Source organism: Eretmochelys imbricata, chromosome 25 (genome assembly GCF_965152235.1).
Source record: "Eretmochelys imbricata isolate rEreImb1 chromosome 25, rEreImb1.hap1, whole genome shotgun sequence".
Lineage (NCBI taxonomy): Eukaryota > Metazoa > Chordata > Testudines > Cheloniidae > Eretmochelys > Eretmochelys imbricata.
In genome coordinates this window covers 15,638,167-15,649,525 of record NC_135596.1, presented here as the reverse complement: position 1 = coordinate 15,649,525, position 11,359 = coordinate 15,638,167, and the positions used below count along the sequence as shown (strand labels likewise).

The 11,359-nt window shown below is 40.6% G+C and overlaps 1 protein-coding gene across 5 annotated transcripts in view; it reads left to right on the top strand.

Annotated features, from left to right (window-relative positions):
- The window catches only part of CRTC1 (CREB regulated transcription coactivator 1), a 75,942-nt gene that overhangs the window by 40,461 nt on the left and 24,122 nt on the right, over nucleotides 1-11,359 (top strand). For all 5 annotated transcript variants that reach the window (XR_013348735.1, XM_077841922.1, XM_077841921.1 and 2 more), the window contains exons 5-8: nucleotides 183-277; nucleotides 3,137-3,222; nucleotides 5,612-5,655; nucleotides 6,364-6,584. Coding sequence is in view for 4 of the 5 variants with exons in the window: in XM_077841922.1 (XP_077698048.1) it covers nucleotides 183-277; nucleotides 3,137-3,222; nucleotides 5,612-5,655; nucleotides 6,364-6,584 (446 nt within the window). In the remaining variant the exon portion in view is untranslated. The remainder of the gene's footprint in view (nucleotides 1-182; nucleotides 278-3,136; nucleotides 3,223-5,611; nucleotides 5,656-6,363; nucleotides 6,585-11,359) is intronic.

The window sequence follows — 11,359 nt, the reverse complement described above, 5'->3', positions numbered from 1 at the left end:
TTATCTGATCGTTTCATCAAGAAATCTTGCCCAGCATAATCCCAGTGTAATATTTTACAATTACAAAGTGGTATTTCAGGTTTATTTTAATTTGCTGAATTTCCCATGTGACTAAGGGGATTGTTATCCTCATAAGCATCCTTAGTTTAAAAATCTAACAGGTTTCTTTGCTTTCTTGCCAGGACCAATTCAGATTCTGCCTTGCATCAAAGTACAATGACCCCAGCTCAACAAGAGTCCTTTTCAGGAGGGTCACAAGACATGCAGCAAAAAAGAGGTAAACTCTGTGGGGGAGAAGGGTGGGAAATGGAAAATCCATTTCAGAACTTGATATCATTAAAAAATTGTTTTTCCCGTATAAGTGGGACTGCAGGAATTATCAAAATGTGGTTGGTGCCGGAGAAAAGTGCCTCAATGACAGTTCTGGAGACTGAAATCCAAAAGAAGTAGAGCATTATCAGCGATAGAGCAGGCTTCTCATACTCTATCCTGGCATTTTACTTCAGCCTTGTTTGGCATGGCCCATCTTCAAGAGTGAGAAGGTAGTTTAGATTTCCTAGACCAGCCAGTCCATGATTTGTATGCTGGCACTACTTTCGGGGCTTCCAACTAGCTCCAGTTTGTAGTGATGGTTTGCATTATGGACATGTTTTAGAACTGGGACTGAGATCCCTATGTTGTTTAACATTGAGCAATCATTTGGTGGCAACAAGTTTTTGGGTACCAGAGGTCACAGTGAAAGCTCTTTTCACAAAGAGAATGTATTCCAGACGATTTTAACCAAGATTTAATACCCCGTGGTATCAGTAGTACTGGTAACTGTTGGGGAAAATTGCTGTAATTGACAAGGTTTATTTTGGGCATTTCATTTAGTTTGTTACTTGTTGATTGATGAATTCTGGCTTGTGACAAACATTCCAAGTTGGCAGTCTCATAAAATATTAAAGCAAGTGGCAAACAAAATCAAATTCTTTAAATTAATTCTGGCTTCAGAATCTTAGGACTGCTACATTTCCTTTCCAGTAAATTAATCCAACAGATTTCAAGGGCTTTCCTCCAGTGACCAACCTTACCTCAAAATATAAAACTTCCAGTGTTCAGATTGAAAAACACATGACTGTTAACACTTATTGTTCAATGTGCAAGCTCTTAACTCTAAATATTACCTAGGTTCAGATAGTCTGATTCTCCCCTTGGGCAGGTGTTGGGGATCATGACAATAGTAAAACTACCTGGGCCTTTTGTTAAATATTTAGGGGTGGCTTTGGTAACTTTCGCTTTCCATTTTTTAAATTAGCCATTGTAAGCTACTTTTTCAAAATTTGTCAAATAGCTATGATGGAAACCTGATTCAAATATGGCACCATAGAGGGATCTTCTCCAGTTCTTATGGGTAGCAAATAATCAATGTCTTATACCTCAGTACCAATGTTTAGAAATATAGGTTGGTGTTTTTAATGTCACTACTGACAGGTAGCAATAACCATTAAACACCACTACTGATTTTTGGTGCCCTCTACTGGTTTTTGCTTCTATTACCAGTTCCAAAATATATTGGAGGCCCTTTAATCTATGCAGTGAGATTTACAGATGCATCTAAAATGACTTTGTTTTAGTCCTTGAAGAAATAGACAGTAATACTGATATATAACAGTCAAGTACACACATTCTCCATTGTAACTTCTATTATGTACTCTTTACACCACGATATAAATGACCTTTTACAAAGTACTACAAATTTATAGAGTGCTTTTCAAACGTAGGCTCTGGTCCTGCAATCAGATGCATGCACGTGGGCCTTTGTGCCTGCATGGAACCCAAATGGGTTGTAAAGTCTGCATGTATGCATTTATTGAATTGGGGCCATAATGTAATATGTCATAGCCTAGAAAGGTTTCTGCAGATGGAAATCTGCTTTGTATGGATGTTCTGTCTATGTCACTATGCAGTCTTGCTGCTTGCATGATGAAATTGTTTCCAACTTTGAACCCATAAACGTCCTGGACCACAGAAATAGTATAAATTCAGTTTCTCCTATCCCAGTGGAAATGTCTAGTTTTTGCCCCATTGGGGCAACGTTGGTAACTCACTAGAAGCATTTAAGTCTTGCATATCACGGACTTAAAATAGAGCAGATAAAAAAACGGGACCGCCTCAAAGGGGAAACTACAGGTCCTAGCATGCAGTGCTCCATCTAGATTTGAGCAGTCTAAATCAGATTTGGACTAAATTTTCAAAGGTATATAAGGGTATGTCTTCACTGCAGAGTTAACCTGGGCTCTTACTTGGGTCTTGCCCCTAACACCCCTCTCCCCTCCACGTACAACAAGTCGCTCGCCCAGGTTTGATGCTTTTAAACTCTTGGCTAGCTGGCCCAACTGGGGTTATAGAGCCTGGGTACAGCTTTCACTCAGGCTGGTAACCTGCCCTCTGTACAGTAAGGACAAGAGCTAAATCATTTGAGTGCTGATAGTCTTCTAGTACCTTCCCAAAGGTCCTCCTGTGTGTCAAGAAGGTCACACAAGTTCTTTCTCAATTAATTGAGAAAGAATCACAGGAAGAAAAAACCCACTATGTGGCCACAGCTGGGGAAGGTCAGCTGACTCAAGGTCTTGGGGCTCCACCTGCAAGATTGGAGGGTCCCCAAGCTCGGGCCCCAGCCTGTTGCCTGAATGTCTACACAGCAATTTTTCAGACCTGCAGCCTGAGCCCTGCGAGCCAGAGTCCACTGATCCAGGCCAGGCATGGGTTTTTTTATCCCTGTGTAGACATAGCCATAGAGTGGTTCAGCTTACTGTAGCACTGAGAGCCATGGGATATGCCCCCAGAAGTCCAAATGATACACACATATATCATTTAGGCTAAGTCATTTACATGCTTTTGAAAGTTTTTTGTCCTAGATGGAAAAACAAATAGCTTTTTAGAAAGCTGATGAACTACACTTGGGGTGAAATACATTTTTTTAGTGATCTGGATATAGTTTTATTTTGAAATATGCATCTTATTTATTAGTTGAGAATAGGAATTATTTATGGTAAAAAATTACCACATTTTTTCCTGACTGAAATATATGATTGTTTCTGCAGGATGTAGCAGATTTATAATAGGGTGTGCTAACTTTTATTCTGTTTTCTAGTCTTATTATTGACTGTCCCTGGAATGGAGGAAAGCACATCTGAAACAGACAAAGCCCTTTCTAAACAAGCATGGGACACTAAAAAGGTAGAAATGCCAAATCTTTGTAAGGTTCAGATGTTCTAGTCCAGACAATGTATTTTGTAAATATATTTAGGTAAACATTTTGAATAATGTTGAATTGAAATGAACTTTGCTTGGTCAGACTTGAGTTGAAGTTCTATATTCTGCAACAAACAACCTAAAGTGAGATCAGGGAGCAGTATAGCTATCTCTCTGTGCCTATTGTTGTCAACTGTCTCGGCGGAAACTGTATTCTATACTTGAGTCTTGGAAGACTGTTAAAGCAGAAAATGATTTTCAGCTGTCTTGCTTTAAAATTTATCTGTAAATGTTAAGTTTGCATGTAAAAACTCCATTAATAGGTTGGTCCCTTATGCAATTGCTTTTTTAAAAAAGTACCCAAGCATTTGTTTCACTTACTAAGGTTTGTCAGGAATTGACAGATTCCAGGAAATTTTAAAGTGAAGGCTGATATGTCATCCTTAGCTTGCGCTATTGCATTAACAGTGCACCAGTAAGAACAACATGAATGAAATACAGAATTAAAACATTCTTCCATCATCTTTTCAAATGCAGAAAGCTACTTTAATAAAATAAAATGCACTCTTTCCCTACTTGTATCTCTGCTTTTATTTCTACCACTCACCATCCTGCCTCTTTTTTCTCTCCTCCTTTTCTTTTTTTCTGTGAATTTGTCTAAGTGGCATTTCTCAAGGCAACTTCCACACCAAAACAATGATCAGATTTTTGTTGTTTGTAAAACAAATGGTAAATATTCAGGATTTTAGTTATTTTGCTCCTATAGAGCTGCTATTGTCTCCATGCTTTCCCCCATCAGCCTGGTTACTAGATAGATAGAAGTAGCAAAGGTAGCATTTGCTTTTGAGATCTGAATATTTTTTTAATGCTTAAATAAGTCTGGATGTTTAAGCAGGTCTGAATTATTGAATATTAATAAACTTTTTATTTAGAAAAAATATATTAAAGAACCAATAGGGAAAGGATGTTTGGTTCATGAAGTTCTTCAAAATCAAGGCTGAATTAATGATTTTCTTGAGCTGTTCTTTGTGTTAAAGTATTTTCAAAGTCTAATTGTGGCTTCTCAGCATGGCAGCTTTCTCTTTTCTTCTCTCTTTGCTACGGTCTCCCTGCTTACCTTGGGAATTATGTGTTTTAACAGTCAGTCCCTAGCAAATGTAACCTTTCTAAAAAGGGTATGCATATTTTATAAAAAGCCATGCATTGGTTAATCAAGTGATCGTTCCCTGTATTACATGCAGATTGAGCTAATTTGGCTTTGTGATCATACAAAGTGACTGCTGCCATCATGTGGGATTTTCATATGAGAAGTCTTGAAAGTGACATTGTTGGGAGGACTGCAAGGTTCTTTTTCTGTGGATTACCACTGTAGTATTCATGTCCATAAAGTGTCTAGGAGACAAGTTTCTCTAAGCTCGTGGAACTCAGTAAGATAGAAGTAGGACTTGTATTCTGGATGTACTATTGATGCCTGAGTGTCTGGTTTATGACAGTTGGATGCAAAGTCTTACACCTCATCTGAGAGCTTTTACTTTCTAATAACTGTTCTTTTAGCACAAAGATATGCTAGCAAAGGCAATAATGAATACATTTCATACTATTATATCTTATCAGGAAGATTGCAATCCTGTTTTGGTAGAACGTACCCTGCAATTGTCCAGGCAGATTTTCAGGAAATATCAAAATGGAAATACTTGATGTAACAAACATTAGGGATCAGAGTTTATATCCTGAGCTGGGAGATATGGGGAGCAAGTACTTCTGTGTAACCCCCTTGCAGACTCATAGAGCAAGTGTTAAAGAGCTTTGAGTTTTTCTCCTCCATTGCTATGAAAGTTGCTATGCTGTGGCGCTTTTGGAGTGTGGCACTGTGAAGTGGGAGATAAGGGCTTAGATAACCTATTAAAGTTTTATTGATATACCAGTCTTGCACTTTCCAAGTTTTTTTCTAAAGTGCTACTTGCTTTTCTGTCATTCAGTTAGCGTTTTTGTGATAGTTTGTAGATTTTCATTCGTTTAATGTCGACAACCCCGACGTATAGCGATAGGCTTAGATTTAATAAGAAAAATGACGTGGTCGATGTTTGCTTGCTAATTTAAGCAGGTGATGTTTTACTCTTGCTCCGTCTTCATTTTGTTTAGTTTATCATTGGAACTTTGAAGCTTAGCTGGCTTAAAGTCCATGCTGAGATCAGTTTTTTTGGTGTGGCACCAAACACCCATTTTGAGCAAGAAGAGGCTTTTAAGAGCATATGAGAAACTGCTTTTCTTAGGTTTCATTTAGTAGGTTTCCTATCTTTTAAAACAAATTATTTCCTAAATGTTGTTTTCCACATTTCTTTGCCTTTCACAGTGTCTTTCTGTTCTATTTTAGACAGGGTCATTGAGGCCTAAATCATGTGAAGTTCCAGGAATCAAGTAAGTTTGGGAGTGGGGTATATGGTTTTGTAGGGATGCATGTAGAAAGTTCACTGCCTGCTCCATAAGCTCTATTGATTAAGGTTCCCTCTATACTGACAATGAAACAATGCTAACCAGATTACTTTTAAACACTGAAAACATGGTGAATGCTAATGTTCCTTGAACATGGTTTGCTTGGCCATGGTAACCCAGATGATGAAACCATTAAAAAAATGTTCTAGATTCAGTCTCTAACTAATTATACAGAGTACATGTGATTTAAAACAGGAGATGGAGAGTCAAGAATTCTGAGTTTTATTCCCAGTTAGGCATGTTTTGTGTGAACTCGGACAAATCGTTTGACCTCTCTGTGCCTCAGATTCACAATCTGTAAAGCTGGGGGCTGAGATCTTCAAGGAGAGTTCATCACTTAGACATAGGCTTTATATGATCGTAATCACCATGAAATGCACAAAGTGTAGTTCCCTCTTCTAAATAATATGGAAACAGCTGCAACCCCACTGAAAATATTGCCATGTGACAACTGTGGGTAAACGTTAAAACTTTATAACAGTGACCACTCTAAATATTTTATTTGTATATTTTTTTACATAGCTTTGTGCATGACCGCTTCAGATAAACTTTCTTTTTGTATATCATGTGGGAAGTGTGTATGTAGACTAAAATCTCAACTGACTTTTGTTACTGTATTTTTTTTAAATTTAGCATCTTTCCATCAGCTGACCAGGAAAACACTACAACGCTGATTCCTGCTGCACATAACACAGGTGGCTCTCTGCCAGACCTGACAAACATCCATTTCCCTTCTCCCCTCCCAACACCACTAGATCCTGAAGAATCCACGTTCCCATCCCTGAGTAGCTCCAATAGCACCGGAAATCTTGCAGCCAACTTGACTCACTTGGGCATCAGCACTGCCAGTCAGGGTAAGAACATATCCAAAGGGCGAATTTATAGATTGTCTGTCAGTAAAAAGTCACTTTCTATCCATCAACAGTTGTGTAGCATTGCTGAACATTACTAAACAGCTGCTGTGTTTCATCTCAGAGTTAGCGTCACTGGTGTATGCAACTCGTATAAATCATTTTGGGATAAAGAAATGTGTAAACAGTCATAATTAATTAACTCTGTTTTGCGTATCCCTTCTGTGATAGTCTTCCATCTTTCATTCTTGGCGCACATGCATTATTCTGGTTTTATTTTGTATGATTCTTCCAAGAGTGAGATGCAATGTCCGCATCTTGGCAGTAACTCGACTCATTTTCTGGAGTACCAACCAGAGTGCACCCACGTAGGGAAACCACTGCAGCAAATTTCTTGATTTCTTGTTTCCATTCCTTCTGTCCTCTCTTTTTGTTGTGGTGACTCTCTTGAGAGATTGTATCATTCCTTTACCTGAACCAAATGTGGACTGTTAGGCAACTGAATTAGTATATAAGCCCCCTAAAATACGTTCTAGTCGGGATTGTTTGTAAGCCTGACTGTTTCATAGCACAAACTGCATTTTTGAAGAGATCCTAAATACACCCACCTTCATAAGGCTCTTAGGAATAAGCTCACAACCATCTGGACCATGTTGTTTTAGAGTTGTATCCTGCTCGCTCTTTGTTTTGTTGTGGCCTTGGATTGTAAGCTCTTTTTAGGGCAAGGACTCTTGTGTTTGTACACCTCTTAGCACAATAGACCTTGATGCTGGTTGGAGTCTCAGGGCTTGCTTCAATACAAATACATAATTAAAAATCCCATTATCAGCTGTGCTAGAAAAATGTCAGTAGACCAGCACAACTACTGTATTTTCAGGACCAGTAGCCTTTTCCAGGCAAATAGCCTGAGGCAGTGATCAAAAAGAATCAATCTCTGACTTGGGTTATTTTATTTTATTTTGAAATAACTCATGTTGCCTGAGCAAGCAGGTGCCTTATATCACTGACAACACCATTAGCAAAGAAATGGCATTTTATAAAGCACCAGGCCAGAGGGCCACTGAATGAGTGCTGCGAGCATTCATTTCCTTATACAAGTTGTCTTGGTTATACTGCACTCTTCTTTCCGTCCCTTTCTTGTGTAGCTTACCTCTGTTGCTGTGCCCTATTACTTTGTATCCACCGTACGTCATGGGCTGCAAAAGAAGCAAAGAAATGGGAAAGATAACAGGAAGGGAGAGAGACTGACAACAGAATAAGAGATGAAGGCCAGAAGGGAGGAGAAGAAAGAAGGTGGTGCTGGGGCATGTGGCGTAGGAGTTGGGATAAACATTCTTCGTATATGGTAGCCATCAGTGATAAGCACAGAACTTGGCTCTTCAGGTTGCTGCAGACCATGACTGGGCATTGTAACAGAAAAACCTGCAGAACAGACGCCTGTTAATTCAGACTGCTTAGATCAAAAGACCTTGAAGTTATAGGATCTGAGTACCCCTTGGAAGAGGGTTTCTAAATGTTACTTACCATAAAGGCGCTCTCTTTTTCTTCTGAGGTTATACTTATCAGGGGAATAGATGTGAGTGGGGTTAATAGTTTGTCTGACCATCAAATAATGACAGGCAACTTTTGTTTGCTAGTCATAAAATGGAGTCATACCGTTGTATTTGGCAAGAGAAGTGTACTTTCTTTGGCAAAGCACCCTTGCAAGCTTTTCTTAAAAGTACTCACTGCATAGCATCCTGAGAAACTCTAATGATTCAAATAAGGTGGACACATAACCAGTGACAATAATTTAAAGAATGTCACAAGAATACTGTTAGAAATATTTTTATTCACAGAAGTGCCGAACAGTCCATAATTAGTTTAATCCCCTTATTTTTAGTTACAATTGTCCAAATGAAAATATAAAACACGCTTTTTTAATCAAGCCTTTCCCAGGAGCTATTTCCCATTGTATATGTCGAGATATGCTTTTCTGAACACTTGCCCTTGTGCTTTGGAGGAGGTGTAAGGGGAGAGAATGCACCTTTTTGGATTTCTTATTAGAGCTCGTTGGAAATATTTACACAAAACATTTTCATCAGAACTTGATGATTCATCAAAATCTAAGCATTTTGCGGAGCTTTGTTGATATCAGTGAAATTCCACTGGAAACTTCCTAACAGCTCACCTGCCCAGCTCCTCAGCAGTCCGGGCTTGCAGGCTTTTCAACAGCCCTCCTAGGAGCTGACCAGGTGTTGGGAGCCCAGGGATTTGGGGTTCTCACATGTCAAGCAGCCCAGCCTTCCAGTGTCTCTGGCTCCAGGACAACCCACCAGGCTGACTGCTTTAGGGTTGAGACTCCCAGTAGAACTGGGCAGAGAACAGTAATTTTGTTTCATGGAGGATTTTAAAATGTTTGTTTGATTTGTTTCAAATGGCTATGAAACCAAATTTCTAAATTCTCAGTGAAATGGAATTGCCATTCTTTGCCCAGCTCTGTTTCTCATGGCTTTCTTGCAATTTACTCTTTGGTGCTTAGATACCAGATAGGTACCTTAGAAATTCCTGATACGTATAGTTATAACGAATCTCCTTAAACAATTCCTCTCCTCTCCTCTCCCTCCTTGGTGTTTTTTGCACCAATTAGATTTTTTCATAAATTCCAAAGCCAGAAGGAACCACTGTGATCATCTAGTCTGACCTCTTGCATAACTGACCTCTTGCATAACACAGTCCAGAGAGCTTCCCCAAAATAGTTTCTAGCGCAGATCTTTTAGAAAATCTTCCAATCTTGATTTAAAAAATTGGATATTAAAAATATTAGTAACTGTTATCATGTTGCATGCCTTCTTTCCACTCCAGTCCTTCAACATACCCAGACCATTGTTTAAAAAGTGGTCTGTGTTTAATTATTTTAGTCAATTGCTTGTAAGTCAGTTTCTCCAGGTGCTTATTTTTGCTGCTCTTCTAAGGTCTGCACTACGAGTTGAGGTCGAATTTAGCAGCATTATCTCGATTTAACCCTGCACCCGTCCACACGACAAAGCCCTTTTTTTCAACTTAAAGGGCTCTTAAAATCGATTTCTTTACTCCACCCCCGACGAGGGGATTAGTGCTGAAGTCGGCCTTGCTGGGTCGAATTTGGGGTACCATGGCCGCAATTTGACAGTATTGGCCTCCAGGAGCTATCCCAGCGTGCTCAGTTGTGACCGTTCTGGACAGCGCTCTCCACTCAGATGCACTAGCTAGGTATACAGGAAAAGGCCTGCGAACTTTTGAATTTCATTTCCTGTTTGGCCAGCATGGCAATCTCACCTGCACAAGTCACCATGCAGACAGAGCTCATCATCACAGAAGACCATGAAGTCACACAATCGCTGAAGAGCTCCAGCATGGGACTGAACGGGAAGTATGGGATCTGATCGCTGTACGGGGAGACAAATCCCTGCTGGCTGAACTCTGTTCGAAAAGACGAAATGCCAAAATACTTGAAAACATCTACAATGGCATGAAGGACAGAGGCTATAACAGGGTCCCACAGCAGTGCTGCTTGAAAATTAAGGAGCTCAGGCAAACCTACCCAAAAAACAGAGAGACAAACGGCCGCTCCGGTTCAGAGCCCCAGACATGCCACTTCTGTGATGAGCTACATGCCATTCTAGGGGGTGCAGCCACCACTACCCCAACCCTGTGCTTTGACTCCATCCAAGGAGTGGGAGGCAACACGGAAGCGGGTTTTGGGGGCGAGGAAGATGAGGAGGAGGTTGTAGATAGCTCACAGCAAGGAAGCGGAGAAACCGGTTTCCCCAACAGCCAGGATCTGTTTATCACCCTGGACCTGGACCCAGTACCCCCTGAAACCACCCAAGGCAGGCTCCCGGACCCTGAAGGCGGAGAAGGGACCTCTGGTGAGTGTACCTTTGTAAATATTATACATAGTTTAAAAGCAAGCGTGTTTAATGATTAATTTGCCCTGGCATTTGCAGCCAGTACAGCTACTGGAAAAGTCTGTTAACATGTCTGGGGATGGAGCGGAAATCCTCCAGGGACATCTCCATAAAGCTCTCCTGGATGTACTCCTAAAGCCTTTGCAAAAGGTTTTTGGGGAGGGCAGCCTTATTCCGTCCTCCATGGTAGGACACTTTACCACGCCAGGGGAGTAGCACGTAGTCAGGAATTATTGCAGCGTATGGTCCCGGTGTTTGCTGGCATTCAAACGACATCTGTTCTTTATCTCTGTGTTATCCTCAGGAGAGTGATATCATTCATGGTCACCTGGTTGAAATAGGGTGGTTTTAGTAAGCGGACATTCAGAGGTGCCCGTAACTGCTGGGCTGCTTGCCTGTGGCTGAACAGAAATCTTCCCTGCTGTTAGCCACGCGGTGGGGGGTGGGTTGTGGGGTGAAGCCATCATCCCAGAGAATTGGGTGTGTGGGGAGGAAGGGTTAGTTGGGTTTCTGCTGCATGTGAACCCGGAAACCGCAGCCGCTCCTTTTAAATTGCCAACCCATTTTTAGTGGCTAACCCAACGGCTACTTCGTATGGGAAATGAGGGCGCTGCTGTTTGAAATCATTCCCACATGTTATGAAGGTTAAAGAAGCCAAAATACTGTGCCTTACCATGGCTGCCTGCAAGCCGAATTCTGCTGCCCGGCCCTGCATGAGTGATCTCTCACGCCAAACCAGCATACCCTCAATAAGAGGCAAAATACGACCTTGTAATGAAAGCACATGTGCTGTGTAATGTTAACAGCAAGGTTTACTGTGAAAGAGTGTACCCATTGTTCTATAAAATG